This window comes from Thalassophryne amazonica, chromosome 17 (genome assembly GCF_902500255.1).
Source record: "Thalassophryne amazonica chromosome 17, fThaAma1.1, whole genome shotgun sequence".
In the NCBI taxonomy this organism is placed as follows: domain Eukaryota; kingdom Metazoa; phylum Chordata; class Actinopteri; order Batrachoidiformes; family Batrachoididae; genus Thalassophryne; species Thalassophryne amazonica.
The window spans coordinates 9,745,183-9,771,428 of NC_047119.1; the positions used below are offsets into that span (position 1 = coordinate 9,745,183).

The 26,246-nt window shown below is 40.0% G+C and overlaps 1 protein-coding gene across 4 annotated transcripts in view; it reads left to right on the forward strand.

The window, feature by feature from the left end:
- Positions 1-26,246, forward strand: part of arhgef28a (Rho guanine nucleotide exchange factor (GEF) 28a) — a 127,751-nt gene that overhangs the window by 48,178 nt on the left and 53,327 nt on the right. For 2 of the 4 annotated variants that reach the window (XM_034192392.1, XM_034192394.1), the window contains exons 10-14: positions 11,359-11,468; positions 11,585-11,844; positions 11,931-12,114; positions 12,205-12,313; positions 13,679-13,765. In XM_034192392.1, coding sequence (XP_034048283.1) covers positions 11,359-11,468; positions 11,585-11,844; positions 11,931-12,114; positions 12,205-12,313; positions 13,679-13,765 — 750 coding nt within the window. The remainder of the gene's footprint in view (positions 1-11,358; positions 11,469-11,584; positions 11,845-11,930; positions 12,115-12,204; positions 12,314-13,678; positions 13,766-26,246) is intronic. The other 2 variants (XM_034192393.1, XM_034192395.1) reach the window with 1 other exon arrangement.

Below are 26,246 nucleotides of genomic sequence, written 5' to 3' on the forward strand. Positions count from 1 at the left end.
TGAGAAGGTTATATTTTTGTCAGTCACATAAAAAGAGAGGAGGGGAGCTTGTTTTCCGTGTGGGTAATTCCCAATCCAAGGCCAACTCTATCCATTCACCATGTAATGTGGAGTTGCACCAGGACGGGCATCCAGCTTTGAATTTGTGCCAAATCAACATTCAGATCCACTTTGGATCTGCTGTGGTGACCCCGAGTGAAACAAGGGAGAAACTGAAGGAACTTACTTACTTACATAAAAAGACAGAAGGTGAAAATCGGCTTATGATAGCCTATGCTATCATGTCATGATAGCATAGGTTAGGGTACTCACTGGAAAAATAAAAATGTGGAGACCTGATATCTACTGTAAATGAACCACTGACATAGCATTAAAAACCTACTAAGTTCCATATTCCTCTTTTGTCCATGTTTTGGGGAGTTGTTGTACTTAGTACCACTCGGCCTGAAAAAAAATTAAAAGGGAATCACTGGAATCATATCAGCAGTGGTGGTGATTCATGTATGATGGCTGATGTGCAGCCCTTTAAGAGGCAGGGTTGCTCCCTTTTTGTGCCAGTCACACTGTGCAGAGCTCTGTTCCTAATCACATTGTAGGAAATCAATGCACTTATTGGTACACAGATGCAGAAAAGGATTCACATCTGCCTAAGCTTCAGGTGCCAATTTCTTTGATCTCCTGGGTATATCATTGTCTTGATGTCTGTCTTTGGGCAGTGTGGTACAGTTTTTACCCACTACCTCCCACAATGACCTAGTCTGTCCAGAAACCTGCCCTCTCACTGGAACAAAGACAAGAATGGGGTCAGGCTTGTCCCACTCGAACCCTTTCTGAGCTGGGAGATGCTCCCCTCTTGTTGTCCCTTTGCTGCCTCCTCCCTTGCCTCCTCTTTGTACAGTCACTGGATCTCTGTACTCAAATTTAGAGAGGGAATGTTAACAAGTTCAAAAGTTGTAGGCTTGCCAAAGCTGAAATTTTGGGTCAGCCATATCCTGCAAACGTAGTGTACTGCTTCGCAAATACAAGGAGTCACTGCTAGTAAACACTTTGAGGAGGATGCTAAAATGTTTCCTTAGTTGCCATAGTCACTGTGACTGCTGCTTTCCTGTGTGGTGTTGTGGAAGAAACTAACGTTTGTTGTAAACTCCACACAGACTGGACTCTTGTGTATGTAGCCCATAAAATTTGACCGTAAACTGTAGTGTTTACACATGATAACAGGAGTGAGAGTGAATCCAGTGATAATCAATGGCACAGTTCCAATAATTGTTAAATTTCTCAGGTTTCACTGCTATGACTCAGGAGTTTACATGTTGTTGTACAAATCATCATCTTCATGCTGTTCAATCAGCGACCAGGCCTGATTAATAGACGCTGACAATTGCAAAATGAAACAAGTTGTGAGAAGACCGGCAGAGTCAAAAAGAAAACCAGTGAAATCCAAAGAGTGGACATGAGTAGTTGGCTTTGTAAGTCTGAGTTCTGTGGTTATGTCGCTGTGTGAGAGCAGCAGAGAGGAAATGCCTCTGTGATGCCCAGGATTTCCCTTACATTAGTGTAGGCATGGCTGCTCCAGACTTCAAAGTCTGGGTGGAAAATCTGCAGAATGCTCTGTAAATGGCACATAATAAGGAAGGCAGTTTTTCCAAACTGGAAATTCCATCCTCTTGTATAGCAAAAGTAAAACAATTGTACAGTGAGTAAAATAAGTATGTAACACATTACCATTTTCTTAGTAAATATATTTCTAAGAGGTTCTATTGACATGAAATTTTCATCAGATGTCATTAACAACCCAAGTAATTCACACTTACAAAGAAATCAAACCATATATGTCCAGAAATTAAATTATGTGTAATAATGGGAAATGACACAGGGAAAAAGTGTTTAAACCAAGGAGGTGAAAAATATATGGAAAACCAAGACACCAGCTGAAATCTATTAGTAATTAGAAAGCAATCCTGCCACTTATCAGTGCAAATTAATATCTGCTAACTGGTGGCTTATAAAAAGCTGTCTCACAAGATGTCACACAAGAAACATCTCATGAGGAGTAAAAGCAAAGAGGTCTCTCAAGATCTTTGCAACCTTATTGTTGCAAAACATACTGAAGGATACAGAAGGATTCCTAAACTTCTGAATGTTCCAGTGAGTGCTGTTAAGACCATAATCTGAAAGTGGAAAGAACATCATTTCACCATAAACTGGCCATGACCAACAATAGCTCCTCGCAGGATTTCTGAGAGAGGGGTGAAAATAATTATGAGAAGAGTTGTCTAAGAGCTAACGACCACTTGTGGAGAGTTTCATAAAGACCTGGAATTAGCACAGTTGTTTCAAAGAAAGCAATAAGTAATGCACTTAACCACCATGGCCTGTCTACACGGTAACCATGCAAGACTCCATTGCTAAAGAAAAAGCATGTTGAAGCTTGTTTAAAGTTTGCTGGACAACATTTAGACAAGCCTGTGAAATACTGAGAGAATATAGTCGGGCCAGATGAGATCAAAACTGAACTCTTTGGATGCCATAATACACACCATAAATGGCACTGCCCATCAGCCTAAAAACACCACACCAACAGTGAAGTTTGGAGGTGGGGGCATCATGGTGTGGGGCTGTTTTTCAGCATACGGCACTGGCAAACTTCATATAATTGAAGGACCGATGAATTAAAAATGTGCAGAGACATTTTTGATAAAAATTCCAGGATACCAGAATGATGAAGATGAAATGAGGCTGGACATTTCAGCACGACAGTCATCCCAAACACACTGCCAAGGAACCTCTCGGTTGGTTTCAGAGAAAGAAGATAAAGCTGCTAGAATGGCCCAACCAATCACCTGACTTGAATCCAATAATCTATAGAAAGAAGTAAAGATCAGAGTTCATAGAAGAGGTCCACCGAACCTTCATGATTCGAAGGCTTGTTTGTGTAGAAGAATGGACCTGAATCATACTTGAACAATGCATGTGACTACTTTCTCCATACAGGAGGCATCTTGAAACCATCATTAACCAACAAAGCTTTTGTATGAAGTATAAAATAAATTTCAGTAATTTCTGGGCTTATTCGTTTTGGTTTCTTTGCATCTATGGATTACTTGGGTTGTTATAGGCATCTGGTGAAAATTTCATGTCAATAGCACCTTTAGAAATATACAGTGCATCCCGAAAACATTCAATCAATCAATTTTATTTATATAGCGCCAAATCACAACAAACAGTTGCCCCAAGGCGCTTTATATTGTAAGGCAAGGCCATACAATAATTACGTAAAAACCCCAACGGTCAAGCCCGTGCTTGTGTGAAGCGCATTGAGGCAGCTTTGTTGTGATTTGGCGCTATATAAATTAAATTAATTAAATTAAATTAAACCTGCTCCAGAGCACTCTTAACCTCAGACTGGGGCGATGGTTCATCTTTCACCAGAACAGTGACCTGAAGCACACAGCCAAGATATCAAAGGAGTGGCTTCAGGACAGCTCTGTGAATGTCCTTGAGTGGTCCAGCCAGAGTCTAGACTGAATCTGATTGAACATCTGTGGAGAGATCTGAAAATGCACTTATTGCTCCCCATCCAGCCTGATGGAGCTTGAGAGGTGCTGCAAAGAGGAATGGACCAAACTGCCCAAAGATACGTGCACCAACCCTGTGGCATCATATTCAAGAAGACTTGAGGCAGCAATTGCTGCCAAAGGTGCATCAACAAAGTATTGCACACTTTTTACATGTGATTTCTTAGTTTTTTAGTTTTTATAAATTTGCAAAAAAAAAAAATCTATTGTTTTCTTTATGTTGTCATTATGGAGTATTGTGAGTAGAATTTTGAGAGAAAAAATGGAGAAAAAGTGAAAGGCTGTGAATACTTTCTGGATGCACTGTATGCGTATACAACCCCTGGCAATAATTATGGAATCACCGGCCTCGGAGGATGTTCATTCAGTTGTTTAATTTTTTAGAAAAAAAGCAGATCACAGACATGACACAAAACTAAAGTCATTTCAAATGGCAACTTTCTGGCTCTAAGAAACACTATAAGAAATCATGAAAAAAAAATTGTGGCAGTCAGTAAGTAACTGTTACTTTTTTAGACCAAGCAGAGGGAAACAAATATGGACTCACTCAATTCTGAGGAAAAAATTATGGAATCACCCTGTAAATTTTCATCCCCAAAACTAACACCTGCATCAAATCAGATCTGCTCGTTAGTCTACATCTAAAAAGGAGTGATCACACCTTGGAGAGCTGTTGCACCAAGTGGACTGACATGAATCATGGCTCCAACATGAGAGATGTCAATTGAAACAAAGGAGAGGATTATCAAACTCTTAAAAGAGGGTAAATCATCACGCAATGTTGCAAAAGATGTTGGTTGTTCACAGTCAGCTGTGTCTAAACTCTGGACCAAATACAAACAACATGGGAAGGTTGTTAAAGGCAAACATACTGGTAGACCAAGGAAGACATCAAAGCGTCAAGACAGAAAACTTAAAGCAATGTCTCAAAAATCGAAAATGCACAACAAAACAAATGAACGAATGGGAGGAAACTAGAGTCAACGTCTGTGACCGAACTGTAAGAAACCGCCTAAAGGAAATGGGATTTACATACAGAAAAGCTAAACGAAAGCCATCATTAACACCTAAACAGAAAAAACAAGGTTACAATGGGCTAAGGAAAAGCAATTGTGGACTGTGGATGACTGGATGAAAGTCATATTCAGTGATGAATCTCGAATCTGCATTGGGCAAGGTGATGATGCTGGATCTTTTGTTTGGTGCCGTTCCAATGAGATTTATAAAGATGACTGCCTGAAGAGAACATGTAAATTTCCACAGTCATTGATGATATGGGGCTGCATGTCAGGTAAAGGCACTGGGGAGATGGCTGTCATTACATCATCAATAAGTGCACAAGTTTACATTGATATTTTGGACACTTTTCTTATCCCATCAATTGAAAGGATGTTTGGGGATGATGAAATCATTTTTCAAAATGATAATGCATCTTGCCATAGAGCAAAAACTGTGAAAACATTCCTTGCAAAAAGACACATAGGGTCAATGTCATGGCCTGCAAATAGTCGGATCTTAATCCAATTGAAAATCTTCGGTGGAAGTTGAAGAAAATGGTCCATGACAAGGCTCCAACCTGCAAAGCTGATCTGGCAACAGCAATCAGAGAAAGTTGGAGCCAGATTGATGAAGAGTACTGTTTGTCACTCATTAAGTCCATGCCTCAGAGACTGCAAGCTGTTATAAAAGCCAGAGGTGGTGCAACACAATACTAGTGATGTGTTGGAGCGTTCTTTTGTTTTTCATGATTCCATAATTTTTTCCTCAGAATTGAGTGATTCCATATTTTTTCCCTCTGCTTGGTCTAAAAAAGTAACCGTTACTGCCTGCCACAATTTTTTTTCCTGATTTCTTATAGTGTTTCTTAAAGCCAGAAAGTTATCATTTGAAATGACTTTAGTTTTGTGTCATGTCTGTGATCTGCTTTTTTTCTACAAAATTAAACAACTGAATGAACATCCTCAGAGGCCGGTGATTCCATAATTTTTGCCAGGGGTTGTATATATAATATGTGTGTGGATGTATATCTTCTAAAATGATCTGCTTGTACACTGTTATTTTTGCACATACGAGGTCTGTCCGTAAAGTATCGTACCTTTTTATTTTTTTCAAAAACTATATGGATTTCATTCATATGTTTTTACGTCAGACATGCTTGAACCCTTGTGCGCATGCGTGAGTTTTTCCACGCCTGTCGGTGACGTCATTCGCCTGTGAGCACGCCTTGTGGAAGGAGTGGTCCCGCCCCCTCATCGGCGTGTTAGAGGACAAGTTGGGACATGTCTATCTCGGCTTTCAGTGCTTACCAGTCAAGTGAGTATAAAAGAACTTGCGGAGAGCTGGACATGTCCCAACTTGTCCTCTAACACGCCGAAACGGAGGTGTTCCTTTGTCTCGCTTCATCAGCGAATCGGTCGTGACGCGCGAAGCCTCCGCGCGGCTTTCCATGACAAAATCTCTTGTTAAAAGTGAAATCTGCCGGAAAATGGCTGATGTCCAGCTCTTGTGATAACCAGAGAAAGAGCACACGACGGTCTCATATCCACAGAGCCATCAGTTTAGAAATGATCCAGTGGTTTGTGCCGCATCGTCGCAGCTCGCAGCGCGGCGCACCGACCGTCCTTTAAAGGGGTCCTTAAACCTGTAGTTAAAGTCCTTATTCTCTGTGAAGCCCGTAAAATTTTCACTGAAAGCCAGATAAATTTTTCGAATGGTTTCCAGGTGCCAGTCTCTAACAGCTTCTGAAAAAATTCTGATGGAAAAAAAGTCCTTTTCATTCCGCCATTTCCAGACAATGAAAATCTGACGAGGGGGCGGGATCACTCCTTCCACAAGGCGTGCTCACAGGCGAATGACGTCACCGACAGGCGTGGAAAAACTCACGCATGCGCACGAGGGTTCAAGCATGTCTGACGTAAAAACATATGAATGAAATCCATATAGTTTTTGAAAAAAATGAAAAGGTACGATACTTTACGGACAGACCTCGTACAGTAGATCCATTTTCTTGTAAAAAAAAAAAAAAAAAAAAGGTCAGTCAGGCAGTGCTCGGGTGAAGCATTCCCGGCTCTGTAAGTGACAGATGACAGTCTGATTGGTTTAATTTACATTTTGCCCAGTGCACACCTGTGAATAACAGTCTCAATAGAACCTCTTCCTGACCAGATTACATCCTGTGTAAAAAAAAAAAAAGCCAAGGTAAAAAGCCACGCGGAACTGCATATGCCCCAAATGCACTTGTATGGGCTTTAGACCATTCTTAATGTAAGCCTATTGATGTTTTTGCCTGCTCTGTCTTTTCAAATACTTTATTTAGTTTACTTTTTTCTCCATTTAATTTCATCCTGTTGATAGTTTGCTTCACTAGCAATGATAAAATTCGAGCTGCAAATGTAACATTTCACATCAGTGTGGACCTTCCATCTGTTACCTATAAATTAAACTAGTGTGTTGTCCATGGGGATGCACATGCTGTAGATTGGGTAGTATTTATAAAATAGATAGCTGCCCTGTCATTAGGAGGTTGCTTACTAGAGCACAATAGGTGCTAATTAGAGCTATTGTTTAGTCACTAGCCTATAGCAGTCGGCTTCTCGGTAGGAGGGGTCTGGTTAGGTTTAAAAACTCCAGCTTTTGTTGGCTTCTGATTATTCTTCTCTACAAGAGTCAAGACAGAAGTCAGACTACCAGAGCAAGAATTTTAGCTGAGGAAGCTTCTGTGATTTGAAGTGAAACGTCCTCACGTCAAGCAACCCAGTCCAGTCGAAGATTCAAGCTTCTCTACTATTGTTAACTGTTGTTAGCGATTATTGCTGATTTCTCCAAAAATATTAGTCCTATCAACTTTCCATTTTTGCAGCGTTCATCCTTGACCCAAAATACTTAAGCATACAAAATGGGAAAATATCAGCTCTCCCCAGTTTCTCCATGATTGAAGCCGCACGCACACTGAGGCCATTTGGCTGTTATAATATAGGCGATAAGGGAGTAGCAAACACATGGTTAACAGAACAGCAGCCAGTAATTCACTTACTTTTGGACCGTTAAAAATGGGTGGCCAGCCCCCCTCCTTCCAAAAAAAGAACAAAAAAGATAAATCAAGCAAATATCCTCAAATAAAAGCTGACAATTCTGTATTTGTGCTCATATTCATTCAACTATAGACTAAATACTGCTTTACTAGTGTCCAAATATTTATGGTCTGTGTATATTAGGATTCTAAATAACAGGGTATTTGCTTATGATACTCACCATTTTGAGAGTTTAAAAAAAATTCTGTGTGGCTGCGTTTATGATGAATATCCATATACAGGCATAGTCATTGACATTTTGTGACTAAATTTAAGACAGAAAGTCAGTGTTTTTCCAGGAAACAGATGGCCCATCCTGTAAGAATTGTATGTGAAGGTCTGTGTGAAAACAAACCTTTAAAGGTCAAACAGGGAGTAGGTATGCAGTGTCTCATCACATTTTCCTTTCTTCAGTCTAAGCCTTGACATTTAAGTGCTGAAAGATCAATGAATTACACCCTGGGTGGAGCACAGCAGACAGCCTGTCAAAGCTAAATTAAATACAACTGAATGTTCTGATCAAATGACATGCTCTGTATTTACTTCTCTTTTGCAGCACAGTATATCGACTGGCTGTTTACTGATGTTAACAGATGTGCTTTGGTTATGCTGTGTCAAACAGTGAAATTGTTTTTTTTTAAATCCTTAGTTGATGGATGTCTTTTGTATTTCTGTTCCTGGGAACAGAGAGAGAAGACCCAATGGAAAAAGCCTGTTTACATTATTTAATGCTCTATTGCATTTATGATTGTTTGTTCATATATGATCAATCTATCTTTATTAGTTGGCTATGTACCACAGGCTTTTAAGGTGGCAGTAATTAAACCATTACTTAAAAAGCCATCACTTGATCCAGCTATCTTAGCTAATTATAGGCCAATCTCCAACCTTCCTTTTCTCTCAAAAATTCTTGAAAGGGTAGTTGTAAAACAGCTAACTGATCATCTGCAGAGGAATGGTCTCTTTGAAGAGTTTCAGTCAGGTTTTAGAATTCATCATAGTACAGAAACAGCATTAGTGAAGGTTACAAATGATCTTCTTATGGCCTCAGACATTGGACTCATCTCTGTGCTTGTTCTGTTAGACCTCAGTGCTGCTTTTGATACTGTTGACCATAAAATTTTATTACAGAGATTAGAGCATGCCATAGGTATTAAAGGCACTGCGCTGCGGTGGTTTGAATCATATTTATCTAATAGATTACAATTTGTTCATGTAAATGGGGAATCTTCTTCACAGACTAAGGTTAATTATGGAGTTCCACAAGGTTCTGTGCTAGGACCAATTTTATTCACTTTATACATGCTTCCCTTAGGCAGTATTATTAGAAAGCTTTGCTTTAATTTTCATTGTTACGCAGATGATACCCAGCTTTATCTATCCATGAAGCCAGAGGACACACACCAATTAGTTAAACTTCAGGAATGTCTTACAGACATAAAGACATGGATGACCTCTAATTTCCTGCTTTTAAATTCAGATAAAACTGAAGTTATTGTACTTGGCCCCCCAAATCTTAGAAACATGGTGTCTTACCAGATCCTTGGACATGCACTGTCAACTGTGGGACCTTATAAGTGGACAGGTGTGCACCTTTCCAAATCATGTCCACCAAACTGAATTTACTCCAATTAAGCTGTAGAAACATCTCAAGGATAACTGTGTAAACAGGATGCAGCTGAGTTCAGTTTTGAGCTTCATGGCAACGGCTGTGAATACTTATGTGCATGTTGTTTCTTAGTTTTAAATTTTTAATAGATTTGCAAACATCTCAAAACTTTTTCACATTGTCATTATTTCATCCATTTTGCAATAAGGCTGTAACATAACAAAATGTGGAAAAAGCGTTAATGTGAAAAGTGTTAAACCGTTGTTAAACTGAAAAGCCTTCAGTTAATTCAAAATGCTGCAGCTAGAGTACTAACGGGGACTAGAAGGAGAGAGCATATTTCACCCATATTGGCCTCTCTTCATTGGCTTCCTGTTAATTCTAGAATAGAATTTAAAATTCTTCTTCTTACTTATAAGGTTTTGAATAATCAGGTCCCATCTTATCTTAGGGACCTCATAGTACCATATCACCCCAATAGAGCGCTTCGCTCTCAGACTGCAGGCTTACTTGTAGTTCCTAGGGTTTGTAAGAGTAGAATGGGAGGCAGAGCCTTCAGCTTTCAGGCTCCTCTCCTGTGGAACCAGCTCCCAATTCAGATCAGGGAGACAGACACCCTCTCTACTTTTAAGATTAGGCTTAAAACTTTCCTTTTTGCTAAAGCTTATAGTTAGGGCTGGATCAGGTGACCCTGAACCATCCCTTAGTTATGCTGCTATAGACTTAGACTGCTGGGGGGTTCCCATGATGCACTGAGTGTTTCTTTCTCTTTTTGCTCTGTATGCACCACTCTGCATTTAATCATTAGTGATGGATCTCTGCTCCCCTCCACAGCATGTCTTTTTCCTGATTCTCTCCCTTCAGCCCCAACCAGTCCCAGCAGAAGACTGCCCCTCCCTGAGCCTGGTTCTGCTGGAGGTTTCTTCCTGTTAAAAGGGAGTTTTTCCTTCCCACTGTCGCCAAGTGCTTGCTCACAGGGGGTCGTTTTGACCGTTGGGGTTTTTCTGTAATTATTGTATGGCTTTTGCCTTGCAGTATAGAGCGCCTTGGGGCAACTGTTGTTGTGATTTGGCGCTATATAAATAAAATTGATTTGATTTGATTTGATTTGAGTTGAGTTGAAGTGGCTGGTTGTGTATTGAAGCTTTTCTTGGACCTAAAGGATTACTTTGTCAGATGAATTTTATCTACCGATATATGTCAGGTTCAGCTAATGAGGAGCAACTGAACAGAACTCTGAGCATTGATTGATATGAGTTGAACTTGACTTTGCAGATGATGTGTGATTTTCTGGTATCAGTTGATGCCCTGATTGCACCAATTGAGAAGCCGAATACGGAATCAAAACATCTGGGTTTGCGATTATCTTGGATTAAGTCTAAGATCCAGGCTTTCAGTGAGTTCCTGGACTCTGCCATCAGAGGTTTATCAGTATGTGGTGAAATTGTATCACTTGCATTGTGAAGAAATGTAAGGTACAACATTGTGGCCATGTGGTGTGTTTCTGATTTGTTTGTATAGCCATAGCACATGGCCACAATACTGTAAAAACTGATATCTAAGAAAGTAAAGAAAAGACTTGTTTAAAGAAAATTTGACTTAATTTTTGTTTAAAGAGAAAAAATAATCTTGTCAAGTATTTTTGCATAACAAAAAATGTCTTATTTTGGGAAAATGTATCTTACTTTTTCTTAATAAGTTTTTTCCAGCTCATATCAAGCTGTATTTAACCAGTAACAAGGAAAGACAAATCATCCAAGCAAAGGAACAAGATTGTTTTCCTTATTTTAAGACAGAGAATAATCTTTAAAATAAGTATTCTGTCTAGTTTTAGGCACATTTTGATTATTCAGTGCATAGATATTTTGCTTGTTTTGAGAATTCTAATCAAGTAATTTTTTTTTTACCACATTGGCAGATTTCTTTTTTTTTTTTCTTTTTTTTTTTGCTCAATGCAAGACAATTTGGCTAGATTTTGGATTATTTGTCTTATGTTGAGAGGGAGAGTTTTTTCCAGTGAAGTTTGAGGTTATTACCTATAATCAAAAAAATGCTCATTTTTTCTATACTGCTCTGAGACTGTACTGTGTTTTTGTCATAGTAAATGGACGTTTCATGTCATCCAGCATCAACCAAAACCACGTCACCCATCGCCCTGGTCTGTGCTCCATGATCCACAGCGATGATCAAACCGTCCCACAGCAGGCACAGGTTGTGGCTCCACTCGCTTCAAACAAAGAATTATCATTTAATAATTTTGACTTCATAGTTGCTAGTATTTTCTTTTTTTTTTGCTTCTATCTCTATTTGCTGTGTTTTTGTATCAGGTGGATGATATTGACATGATGTGCAGCATCTGGGGAGTGACGACTGACAGCACAGGGACAGAGAGCGGGTTATGGGACACTGTAGACTCTCTGGATCTCCTCCCGGCCACTGACACACCGCCGCCTTATTCAGGAAATTCTGAAGCCTCCTTCCTCCCGTGTTCACCTGCTGACCAGGCTCTCACCAGGCTAAGCCACCCCATCTCCTCTGAGCTGATGAATCAGAGAGACAGCCCACCCATAGAGGAATATGACCTCAGGTATTAACATTTATAGTCTGAAACAACTAAAAGGCAGGGATCTTGGTGCCAGTGTGTGTTTGTGGGTAACTTGTTAATTGCTACAGTCCCAGTCTGGTGGCCCTGGAAATGGACAGTGAGGAGGACAGCCCTGATCCGCAGTCATCAATTTCAACCAAATCACCAGATAGTGATAAAAATGAAGAAAAAATGGAAAACTTTGGTTCTTCTCTTGACCTTACCTGCACCCGCAGCCAGTCTACCTCATCAGCCTGTGACCCCACCCTAAAGGTAAGTAACCATCAATGATTTGTAAATGGTTCCACTTCACTTTATGATTATGATTATGTTTTTGATTTCAATGATTTTTTTTTCGTCTAGGAATTGGGTGACCCTGGGATACGACTTCGCTCCTACTCCTACTCCACACCCAAAATCAGTTTTCGTCCTCGTTTTTCCAGGGAAAATGCAACTCCTGATATCAGCACTGGTTGGTAACTCTGGACCTGTCGGCCTCTTCACACTGACAGGAAAAAATCTATTCTATCTAATGCAAAACTAACATGTTTTTTTTTCTAATATTTATTTCATTCATTTAAAAGAAGAAAACAGTAAAGCAGAAATAACAAAACATTACAAACCACTGAATGAAAAGGAGCAGATTGGAAGAACAAGTCTTATAATTTTCTGCCCCTTTTTTTACAATACAATCTTGCAATATCAAGCATCATTAATCGACATAATTTTAACAGATTACATTTCTATGACTTTGTCACATGCCACCGACTTATTTCATAATCTTAACCTTTATGTAGAAGATTACATCCCTAACAGATTACATTTTAAACTTCAAACATTCTAAACATTATTAACAGATTACATTTTTGGCTTTGTCACAGCCCATTGACTTATTTCATAGTTTCATACTTACTAAATACATCTAGTTTAATACGTTTTTTAAATAATTTAAGCGACCTTGATTCTTTGATTTCTTTATTGAGCTTGTTCCAATAAAATAATGTTTTAGAATATTACCTCTGCCAGGATGATTATGTTTTAGGTGCAGGTTTGATTGAAGGTACTATTTTCCTAATGGATTGCAGAGCTGCTTAATTGTTAAGTAGAAGTATACAGTACAAGTATAAAATACACGTCTTATGTATTGGAAGCTAAACAATATCAAATCACTCCGATTGGACTTGCGGCCTAAAAAAAAAACCCTTAATCAAGACATCCCTAATGTATAATTCTTATTATTACAAGAGAGGATGTGTTATCATAAGTTGTTTTCACAAAACATGCTGAAAACATTGGACTTTGTTTGGAATATGATGGGTGAATCTGAATAATCTGACGCAATGTTTTCAGAAATATGGATGAAATGCTTGAGTTTCACCTGAAATCGAAACTTGTTTTAGGGTGAATCAGAAAAAAAACAGCAGTGATCTTATTATTGTTATTTATTTATTTATTTATTTATTTTTCAACGTGGGAATGTTTTGGGACTTGGTAGAGGCAATACACTCTAATAATCAAATTTGATTAGTGTGTCACTATATCTAATAGGGGAAAGATTGGCTGGTGTAATAGCATATTGTTTTTACATTCTGTTCATTTTAAACTGGCTTCCTCTGTAACAAGTCTTTCTACTAATATACAGTACATTCAACTCCCACCGAGCTCACGCATTGTGTTTAAAATTTGGAAGATTTTGTTGCCATTTTCATGCAGTCATAATGAACCTGTAAAATGATGCGTTTTGTGGCATTTTTCTACAGCGCTCTGAGGTTGGAGTTGACTGTATGTAGAGATACTTTGCACCCTCTGTAGTTGATGTGTTCACTGTGCCCTGTAGATGCCGCCCTCCAGAGCATCAGCTACAGCCGATCTCTCCTTCAGGCCCTCTCTCTGTCTAAATCTCTGTCTCTGCTTCACCCTGGTAGTAAGTACTGGACACATGCAGCCGTCACACAAGACCCAGCATCGCTGGCATGTTCCTGTCAGTGCATGTGTGTGCCAAGGTTATTATTGGCAATGGCAATTCCAAATTGATGCAAAGAATAAAACAACATTATTGCTTTTAGAATAGCAGGGTTTGCCCAAATACAGTGGGGTAAAAAAGTATTTATTCAGTCCCTGATTGTGTAAGTTCTCCTACTTAGAAAGATGATGAGAGAGGTCTGTAATTTTCATCATAGGTACACTTCAACTGTGAGAGACAAAATGAGGAAAAAAAATCTAGGAAATCACATTGTAGGATTTTTAAAGAATTTACTTGTAAATTATGGTGGAAAATAAGTATTTGGTCAATCACAAACAAGCAAGATTTCTGGCTCTCACAGACCTGTAACTTCTTCTTTAAGAAGTTCTTTTGTCCTCCACCTGTTACCTGTATTAATGGCATCTGTTGGAACTCGTTATCTGTATAAAAGACACCTGTGCACAGCCTCAAACAGTCAGACTCCAAACTCAACCATGGCCAAGACCAAAGAGCTGTCAAAGGACACCAGGAAGAAAACTGGACAATAAAGGACAATAGTCAAGCAGGTTGGTGTGAATAATTCAACTGTGGGAGCAACTGTAAGAAAATGGAAGACATACAAGACCATTGATAATCTCCCTCGATCTGGGGCTCCACGCAAGATGTCATCCCGTGGGGTTAAAATGATCATGAGAACGGTGAACAAAAATCCAAGAACTACACAGAGGGACCTGATGAATGACCTGCAGAGAGCTGGGACCAAAGTAACAAAGGCTACACACTACGCAGAGAGGGACTCAAATCCTGCAGTGCTAGGCGTGTCCCCCTGCTTAAGCCAGTACGTGTCCAGGCCCGTCTGAAGTTTGCCAGAGAGCATATGTACGATCCAGAAGAGGATTGGGAGAATATCATGTGGTCAGATGAAACCAAAATAGAACATTTTGGTAAAAACTCAACTAGTCATGTTTGGAGAAAGAAGAATGCTGAGTTGCATTCCAAGAACACCATATCTACTGTGAAGCATGCGGGTGGAAACATCATGCTTTGGGGCTGTTTTTCTGCAAAGGGGACAGGACAACTGATCTGTGTTAAGGGAAGAATGAACGGTGGTTCATTCACTGGTGGTTGGCTCTCACTGCGGTATTGTATCACTTCCTGTTCCGGAGCACAGCGGTGTTTTTCTGTATCTGTTAGCTGTTTAATCTGCGCAGTTAGATTGATCTAGTTATCTAGATTACGATTTGTTTCCCAGTGTAATCTTTACGTGCCTTAACTAAAGCACTCCTTCTGCTGAATCACCTCTAAATTATTTACACATTATTCACTTTGCGTGTTTTTAGGAATCCGCTAGCTTAGCGTAGCTACTAGCTCTTAGCCGGTTTAGCATGGCGGCTTCTCCTGTCTCTCCCGCACTTTTCTGCTCTGGGTGTGAAATGTTTAGTTATTCCTCGGCCTCCTTTAGCAGTAACGGTACTTGTAATAAGTGTAGCTTATTCGTAGCTTTGGAGGCCAGGCTGGGCGAATTGGAGACTCGGCTCCGCACCGTGGAAAATTCTACAGCTAGCCAGGCCCCTGTAGTCGGTGCGGACCAAGGTAGCTTAGCCGCCGTTAGTTACCCCCTGGCAGATCCCGAGCAGCCGGGAAAGCAGGCTGACTGGGTGACTGTGAGGAGGAAGCGTAGCCCTAAACAGAAGCCCCGTGTACACCGCCAACCCGTTCACATCACTAACCGTTTTTCCCCACTCGACGACACACCCGCCGAGGATCAAACTCTGGTTATTGGCGACTCTGTTTTGAGAAATGTGAAGTTAGCGACACCAGCAACCATAGTCAATTGTCTTCCGGGGGCCAGAGCAGGCGACATTGAAGGAAATTTGAAACTGCTGGCTAAGGCTAAGCGTAAATTTGGTAAGATTGTAATTCACGTCGGCAGTAATGACACCCGGTTACGCCAATCGGAGGTCACTAAAATTAACATTAAATCGGTGTGTAACTTTGCAAAAACAATGTCGGACTCTGTAGTTTTCTCTGGGCCCCTCCCCAATCAGACCGGGAGTGACATATTTAGCCGCATGTTCTCCTTGAATTGCTGGCTGTCTGAGTGGTGTCCAAAAAATGAGGTGGGCTTCATAGATAATTGGCAAAGCTTCTGGGGAAAACCTGGTCTTGTTAGGAGAGACGGCATCCATCCCACTTTGGATGGAGCAGCTCTCATTTCTAGAAATCTGGCCAATTTTCTTAAATCCTCCAAACCGTGACTATCCAGGGTTGGGACCAGGAAGCAGAGTTGTAGTCTTACACACCTCTCTGCAGCTTCTCTCCCCCTGCCATCCCCTCATTACCCCATCCCCGTAGAGACGGTGCCTGCTCCCAGACTACCAATAACCAGCAAAAATCTATTTAAGCATAAAAATTCAAAAAGAAAAAATAATATAGCACCTTCAACTGCACCACAGACTAAAACAGTTAAATGTGGTCTATTAAACATTAGGTCTCTCTCTTCTAAGTCCCTGTTGGTAAATGATATAATAATTGATCAACATATTGATTTATTCTGCCTTACAGAAACCTGGTTACAGCAGGATGAATATGTTAGTTTAAATGAGTCAACACCCCCGAGTCACACTAACTGTCAGAATGCTTGTAGCACGGGCCGGGGCGGAGGATTAGCAGCAATCTTCCATTCCAGCTTATTAATTAATCAAAAACCCAGACAGAGCTTTAATTCATTTGAAAGCTTGACTCTTAGTCTTGTCCATCCAAATTGGAAGTCCCAAAAACCAGTTTTATTTGTTATTATCTATCGTCCACCTGGTCATTACTGTGAGTTTCTCTGTGAATTTTCAGACCTTTTGTCTGACTTAGTGCTTAGGTCAAATAAGATAATTATAGTGGGCGATTTTAACATCCACACAGATGCTGAGAATGACAGCCTCAACACTGCATTTAATCTATTGTTAGACTCTATTGGCTTTGCTCAAAAAGTAAATGAGTCCACCCACCACTTTAATCATATCTTAGATCTTGTTCTGACTTATGGTATGGAAATAGAAGACTTAACAGTATTCCCTGAAAACTCCCTTCTGTCTGATCATTTCTTAATAACATTTACATTTACTCTGATGGACTACCCAGCAGTGGGGAATAAGTTTCATTACACTAGAAGTCTTTCAGAAAGCGCTGTAACTAGGTTTAAGGATATGATTCCTTCTTTATGTTCTCTAATGCCATATACCAACACAGTGCAGAGTAGCTACCTAAACTCTGTAAGTGAGATAGAGTATCTCGTCAATAGTTTTACATCCGCATTGAAGACAACTTTGGATGCTGTAGCTCCTCTAAAAAAGAGAGCTTTAAATCAGAAGTGCCTGACTCCGTGGTATAACTCACAAACTCGTAGCTTAAAGCAGATAACCCGTAAGTTGGAGAGGAAATGGCGTCTCACTAATTTAGAAGATCTTCACTTAGCCTGGAAAAAGAGTCTGTTGCTCTATAAAAAAGCCCTCCGTAAAGCTAGGACATCTTTCTACTCATCACTAATTGAAGAAAATAAGAACAACCCCAGGTTTCTTTTCAGCACTGTAGCCAGGCTGACAAAGAGTCAGAGCTCTATTGAGCTGAGTATTCCATTAACTTTAACTAGTAATGACTTCATGACTTTCTTTGCTAACAAAATTTTAACTATTAGAGAAAAAATTACTCATAACCATCCCAAAGACGTATCGTTATCTTTGGCTGCTTTCAGTGATGCCTGTATTTGGTTAGACTCTTTCTCTCCGATTGTTCTGTCTGAGTTATTTTCATTAGTTACTTCATCCAAACCATCAACATGTTTATTAGACCCCATTCCTACCAGGCTGCTCAAGGAAGCCCTACCATTATTTAATGCTTCGATCTTAAATATGATCAATCTATCTTTGTTAGTTGGCTATGTACCACAGGCTTTTAAGGTGGCAGTAATTAAACCATTACTTAAAAAGCCATCACTTGACCCAGCTATCTTAGCTAATTATAGGCCAATCTCCAACCTTCCTTTTCTCTCAAAAATTCTTGAAAGGGTAGTTGTAAAACAGCTAACTGATCATCTGCAGAGGAATGGTCTATTTGAAGAGTTTCAGTCAGGTTTTAGAATTCATCATAGTACAGAAACAGCATTAGTGAAGGTTACAAATGATCTTCTTATGGCCTTGGACAGTGGACTCATCTCTGTGCTTGTTCTGTTAGACCTCAGTGCTGCTTTTGATACTGTTGACCATAAAATTTTATTACAGAGATTAGAGCATGCCATAGGTATTAAAGGTACTGCGCTGCGGTGGTTTGAATCATATTTGTCTAATAGATTACAATTTGTTCATGTAAATGGGGAATCTTCTTCACAGACTAAAGTTAATTATGGAGTTCCACAAGGTTCTGTGCTAGGACCAATTTTATTCACTTTATACATGCTTCCCTTAGGCAGTATTATTAGACGGTATTGCTTAAATTTTCATTGTTACGCAGATGATACCCAGCTTTATCTATCCATGAAGCCAGAGGACACACACCAATTAGCTAAACTGCAGGATTGTCTTACAGACATAAAGACATGGATGACCTCTAATTTCCTGCTTTTAAACTCAGATAAAACTGAAGTTATTGTACTTGGCCCCACAAATCTTAGAAACATGGTGTCTAACCAGATCCTTACTGTGGATGGCATTACCCTGACCTCTAGTAATACTGTGAGAAATCTTGGAGTCATTTTTGATCAGGATATGTCATTCAAAGCGCATATTAAACAAATATGTAGGACTGCTTTTTTGCATTTACGCAATATCTCTAAAATCAGAAAGGTCTTGTCTCAGAGTGATGCTGAAAAACTAATTCATGCATTTATTTCCTCTAGGCTGGACTATTGTAATTCATTATTATCAGGTTGTCCTAAAAGTTCCCTAAAAAGCCTTCAGTTAATTCAAAATGCTGCAGCTAGAGTACTGACGGGGACTAGAAGGAGAGAGCATATCTCACCCATATTGGCCTCTCTTCATTGGCTTCCTGTTAATTCTAGAATAGAATTTAAAATTCTTCTTCTTACTTATAAGGTTTTGAATAATCAGGTCCCATCTTATCTTAGGGACCTTGTAGTACCATATCACCCCAATAGAGCGCTTCGCTCTCAGACTGCAGGCTTACTTGTAGTTCCTAGGGTTTGTAAGAGTAGAATGGGAGGCAGAGCCTTCAGCTTTCAGGCTCCTCTCCTGTGGAACCAGCTCCCAATTCAGATCAGGGAGACAGACACCCTCTCTACTTTTAAGATTAGGCTTAAAACTTTCCTTTTTGCTAAAGCTTATAGTTAGGGCTGGATCAGGTGACCCTGAACCATCCCTTAGTTATGCTGCTATAGACGTAGACTGCTGGGGGGTTCCCATGATGCACTGTTTCTTTCTCTTTTTGCTCTGTATGCACCACTCTGCATTTAATCATTAGTGATCGATCTCTGCTCCCCTCCACAGCATGTCTTTTTCCTGGTTCTCTCCCTCAGCCCCAACCAGTCCCAGCAGAAGACTGCCCCTCCCTGAGCCTGGTTCTGCTGGAGGTTTCTTCCTGTTAAAAGGGAGTTTTTCCTTCCCACTGTAGCCAAGTGCTTGCTCACAGGGGGTCGTTTTGACCGTTGGGGTTTTACATAATTATTGTATGGCCTTGCCTTACAATATAAAGCGCCTTGGGGCAACTGTTTGTTGTGATTTGGCGCTATATAAAAAAATTGATTGATTGATTGATTGAACGGGGCCATGTATCGTGAGATTTTAAGCCAAAACCTCCTTCCATCAGTGAGAGCATTGAAGATGCAATATGGCTGGGTCTTCCAGCATGACAATGATCCCAAACACACCACTCGGGCAACGAAGGAGTGGCTCCATAGAAAACATTTCAAGGTCCTGGAGTGGCCTAGCCAGTCTCCAGACCTCAACCCCATAGAAAATTTGTTGAGGGAGTTGAAAGTCCATGTTGCCCAGCGACAGCCCCAAAACATCACTGCTCTAGAGGAGATCTACATGGAGGAATGGGCCAAAATACCAGCTACAGTGTGTGCAAACCTGGTGAAGACTTACAGGAAATGTTTGACCTCTGTCATTGCCAACAAAGATTATGTTACAAAGTATTGAGTTAAAGTTTTGTTATTGACCAAATACTTATTTTCCACCATAATTTACAAATACATTATTTAAAAAAATCCTACAATGTGATTTCCTGGATTTTTTTTCTCATTTTGTCTCTCATAGTTGAAGAGTACCTATGATGAAAATGAGACCTCTCTCATCTTTCTATGTAGGAGAACTTGCACAATCAAGGGACTGACTAAATACTTTTTTACCCCACTGTACAAAGTATTACAAATGAAATGTGGTGCTGTAATAATGTTGGTCACCACCTGCTTCACCTTAACGGGAAATTACCCAAAGAAAAATTATTACATCATTTGCACTGAATTAGAAACTATACACTAAAATGATAAAACTGTGATAACCCTACTTTGATGTGTGTTGCATGTGTCTTGTGCACGAGCTTGGCAAACTTTCTTGGTTTTTAACAACGTGCAAGTGTCTGCTTGCGATCCATCATAGACTAGAAATGGGTTCTGCCTGAAAGTTCTGGGGTTGTATTCAAAGCAGTACCTTGTCTAACCACTAGGGGTTCTGTGAATTTACACTGAAGCTGCAGAGAGTGTTTTTTAATCAGGAAAAGAGGGAACACTGAGGCAAATTTTTCTTCCTTATTATGTCTTCTTTTATGTATGTTATGCTGCACTTCTAAGTTTCAGTATTTTTTTGTGATTTGGCATTATTTGTGAATGTGTTTGTTTACCTGTTGTAATAGTTGAGTAATGTTGAGAGACATGCATTCTCTGCAGTTGAATTGTAGCCTCTGTCTTCTTCCCAGTGTAGCTGGGCATTTGTTAGGGATGCATTGTGTTCTACTCCTGTTTAATGCTTGTGTAGAATGGGTGACAGGTAAGGTGCAGTCCAGCAGCTATGGTGCCTTTGTTGGTGAGGAACAGTTTACTGACCTTGACTTTGTGGAAGATGCTGTGATTGATGCAGAATCAATGGTCACCACGTCGTCTCCACGACTCACAATGTGCACAGCACGTGAGACAACTTGTGAGGAGTTGACACACACTTTTCATTTTGTATGATTGGAGATGAATAGCTCTTCTGGAAGCAGCTGAACACTCCAGCAGCCTCCAGCCATCCCTGCTCTGCAGCCGGCTGGCACTCATCCGGCGTGCACACGTGTGAGTGAGCGGGGTTTGCCCTGTCCACCCACAGACGAGCTGCGTGGAGTAGATTTATTGTGTTTATTTATTTATTTATTTTTCTGAGGAAAGAAGTGGATTTATGTTTAATTCTCCTGCTCTGCACACACCTCACGTGCATGGGGCTAGACACGACCTGTCCAGCCTTGAACGACCTGTACAAACCGAATTTATTGTTTATTTATTTATTATTCCGAGGACAGAAGTGGATTTAAGTTTAATGCTCCCGGTCAGCACACACTTGCTGTGCACGCGTGCACACTGTTCTGGAAGGACAAAGTCAGCACTCTGACTTTGTTCTTTTATTTTACCTTATCAGAGCACTTCCACCTGTCCTGCCACAGCAGAGCTGTGTCATCTAATGGAACTCAGTTTTATGCGTGGCCCGGCTGTGAACACAGTCGGGCTACACAGGCACGCTTTACGCATCGTGCCCGGCCAAGAACCACATTTTCTTTTTATTTATTTATTTTTCGGAGGACTGTAGTCTAATGCTGAGGGCTGGGGCATGGATAGTGGACTTCACCAGTGTGGAGAAAATGGACACCACGATCCAGATTTATTGTTTTATTTTCAGTGACTGTGTTCAGTGGAACCTGAAATACTCAGTTCAGTGGACATCAGCTGACATTTTTTTGTAATCCTAACCTTAATTTAAAAAAAACAGTCCTCATTTACTAATACAAATAATAATAGAAGGGAAACTCTGTTTGATCCTTCTCCTCTCCATGTCCATGATCCTTCCATTTTCTGAAATATTTCAGCAAGCTCATCTATAGGCATGTGAGAGGCAAATAAAGAAAAGTGCTTAAAATGGCTGGAGGTCAAGAGGGCCTTGGTTGGGGGTCTGGAGGGGCGAAGCCCCCAGAAGTTGAAGGGTTTTAGTCATGCTAATGCTTCCCAGAACCATTTTCTGCAGTGAATTTGCAAAGATAGTGAGGGAGGATGGAGGCAGCTGTTTATCCAACTCTTTACAAGCTCTGGACAAAATCTGGCATATGATATTTTTTTTTCCTCTCACTTGAAAGCAGTTAATGTATTCTTTTTTATAGACAATAAAAGGATAATGTTAAAATTTGGTAACTCAAAACCATATTTTTCACCATACCAGTTTTTCATAAAGTTTTAATTAGCTGTTAAGAATATTATTTAACTAATTTATTTACGAAACAAATACATTTAAAGGAAAATTTCTCAAAGTCATGCAATTGGGGGGGGGGGGGGGGTGATTGGGATAAGCTTATGGAAGCACTTGGGTTACAGTTGTCTTCATATGCTAGCGGCTTCTGTGCCGTGTGAATCTTCTCCAAAACTGGAGAAAAGGAACAGACTCGAGCCTAACACCACTAAAACGATCTTGTTTTTAATATTAAATTTGATCAAATGCTTCAAACACTGAACCATTTCAATACAATTGCTTCATATTGATTCAGTGGTTCAAAATGCTTCAGTTTCTCTGTCAATAATAATTATCAATAAAATGCATCAGCAACCAGACGTTTTCAGCGCATGTGCACATATAGACTTACAATCATGAATACTTGCTAGCCAGGACATTAAATAATGCATGATATGTCCTTTAAATTATCTAGTTTGCAACTAGTTGAAGTCTGTAGACTACGGTCTCAACACACAAGTCAACTGATTAGGCTACGTCTGTATTGACAAGGGACCCAATTTTATTAGACAATAGATTATTCAATTTGTTAGGCTAGTTATCGGCTTACTATGTCATCCAAAAAGTGTCCGACTCAAAAATAAGATCTGAAGCTATGCTCGAACTCTCTGAACTCGCGCAGCTGACATTTCAGGTGACGAGTTTTCAACGAATCAGCGATCAGAGAATTCTGCAGTGAGAACATTGTAAGTCTTATCTAGTCATCAACAAAATGCGTGAGAGTTGGCAACCCTGCCTAAATTCATGGGAATTTTCACATAATAACTATGTAGTAGTCCAGATCCATCCTGAGCACTGTGTGCGCAAACGTGTGGTCATCTTAGTCATGGAAGTGACACTAAACATCCCTGATAGTGCCGCGTAGTATTCACACACAAATCCTTGCACCATGCACCTGCAAAGGCCGCACCAGTGCAGCTCAACTTTTGTGTGCGTGCTGCGCGGCATGTCAGTGGCTCTCAAGTGGTATGTATATCCAGACAGCATTCAGTGGCCACCATGCACGCACGTGTCGGGAGGACCAATTCAGTGAGATTCCACATGAGAAAGTTATTGCTTTTTCACCTGTTTTCACTAGATGTTGTATCTCCGCCTCCGCTCCACCAGTCGTGTGTCAATGAGATATTACACCTAAGAGTCTGTGTAGTCATGAAGTCCCTGGACAAAGGTATTTGGCAATGTAGATACCTTTATACAAGAACAAAGGTCCAAGTCTTTTGGGTCCCTGTACGTCCTGACTTACTGTATGGTTGGGTGACTTGGCCACTAATCAGTAAAAAATGGCAACAACTAATTGTCATTGGTTTTATTAAAATATTGATCTGCCCTGTTCACTGTGCCACCATGAAAATGAATCCAAATAAAGAAGTCATTAACTTATTACAGTTTTGTTTTTCTAAAACTGTGACAAAATACTTGATTAGATGCTGCAAACATGACTGATCTTGAGCAGGTCTTTGTGACGTCAGAGTCCTTTGTTACGTCATACGTCTTACAAAAGTAAATTTCACTTACTTTGTGAGTTTCTTTGAGGAGCTAAACGACTGGAATATTGATGCAAGGATTGACACGCCTTCTCTTTTTGGAGTGTCTCCTAAATCGGTGTAGAAATAAAAAAAAAATTTCAACCGAAGCTCTATATTAAGAGATTTTGGGGGGATCATCTTTTCACTTAAGTCCAAGCTGAAATTAATCAGCGTGCTGGGCTAACCGACTGATTAATCTCAAGCTAAAAACACCCTGTAAACCTCTTCCTGTTGCCAATGAATATGCAAAAATGTCATTAGAAAGTGTCTGGTAGCACAAAAAGGATCCCTGCTGAGGTAAACCTCCATATTTACCTAACTAAAAGTTTTTAAGATAACCAATTAAACAGCTAGTCACTTAATGTAGCCTGGCTGTCTTTTACATGGCACTGCTGTTCTCAATTAAAAAATTAGTAGTCAATGATGGACAAGTTATGCAAGACACATGAACAATACACGTGAACAATAACGAACCACATTAATCTGCACTTTTCAAAGTTTCTTGTGCAATATCTGTACCCATGTGCTGTATTTTCCAGTGCAATATCATTCCACAGTTGTACATAATTTCTCGTTTTACATTTTATATTTTGTCCACATTTTATTTTTATATATTTAGATAATTTATTTTGTTAAATTTTATTATCTTTTATTTGGCTAATAATTACTTGCACCTTGTATAAGCACCTTTGGAGTTGCACTCGAATCTTGTTGCAATGTAAATTATAATCAATCAATCAATCAACTTTTTTCTTATATAGCGCCAAATCACAACAAACAGTTGCCCCAAGGCGCTTTATATTGTAAGGCAAGGCCATACAATAATTATGAAAAACCCCAACGGTCAAAACGACCCCCTATGAGCAAGCACTTGGCTACAGTGGGAAGGAAAAACTCCCTTTTAACAGGAAGAAACCTCCAGCAGAACCAGGCTCAGGGAGGGGCAGTCTTCTGCTGAGACTGGTTGGGGCTGAGGGAAAGAACCAGGAAAAAGACATGCTGTGAAGGGGGGCAGAGATCGATCACTAATGATTAAATGCAGAGTGATGCATACGGAGCAAAAAGAGAAAGAAACAGTGCATCATGGGAACCCCCCCACAGTCTACGTCTAAAGCAGCATAACCAAGGGATGGTCCAGGGTCACCTAATCCAGCCCTAACTATAAGCCTTAGCGAAAAGGAAAGTTTTAAGCCTAATCTTAAAAGTAGAGAGGGTATCTGTCTCCCTGATCTGAATTGGGAGCTGGTTCCACAGGAGAGGAGCCTGAAAGCTGAAGGCTCTGCCTCCCATTCTACTCTTACAAACCCTAGGAACTACAAGTAAGCCTGCAGTCTGAGAGCAAAGCGCTCTAATGGGGTAATATGGTACTACGAGGTCCCTAAGATAAGATGGGACCTGATTATTCAAAACCTTATAAGTAAGAAGAAGAATTTTTAATTCTATTCTAGAATTAACAGGAAGCCAATGAAGAGAGGCCAACACGGGTGAGATATGCTCTCTCCTGCTAGTCCCCGTCAGTACTCTAGCTGCAGCATTCTGAACCAACTGAAGGCTTTTTAGGGAACTTTTAGGACAACCTGATAATAATGAATTACAATAGTCCAGCCTAGAGGAAATAAATGCATGAATTAATTTTTCAGCATCACTCTGAGACAAGACCTTTCTGATTTTAGAGATATTGCGTAAATGCAAAAAGGCAGTCCTACATATTTGTTTAATATGCGCTTTGAATGACATATCCTGATCAAAAATGACTCCAAGATTTCTCACAGTATTACTAGAGATCAGGGAAATGCCATCCAGAGTAACGATCTGGTTAGACACCATGCTTCTAAGATTTGTGGGGCCAAGTACAATAACTTCAGTTTTATCTGAGTTTAAAAGCAGGAAATTAGAGGTCATCCATGTCTTTATGTCTGTAAGACAATCCTGCAGTTTAGCTAATTGGTGTGTATCCTCTGGCTTCATGGATAGATAAAGCTGGGTATCATCTGCGTAACAATGAAAATTTAAGCAATACCGTCTAATAATACCGCCTAAGGGAAGCATGTATAAAGTGAATAAAATTGGTCCTAGCACAGAACCTTGTGGAACTCCATAATTAACTTTAGTCTGTGAAGAAGATTCCCCATTTACATGAACAAACTGTAATCTATTAGACAAATATGATTCAAACCACCGCAGGGCAGTGCCTTTAATACCTATGACATGCTCTAATCTCTGTAATAAAATTTTATGGTCAACAGTATCAAAAGCAGCACTGAGGTCCAACAAAACAAGCACAGAGATAAGTCCACTGTCCGAAGCCATAAGAAGATAATTTGTAACCTTCACTAATGCTGTTTCTGTACTATGATGAATTCTAAAACCTGACTGAAACTCTTCAAATAGACCATTCCTCTGCAGATGATCAGTTAGCTAACAAAGATAGATTGATCATAT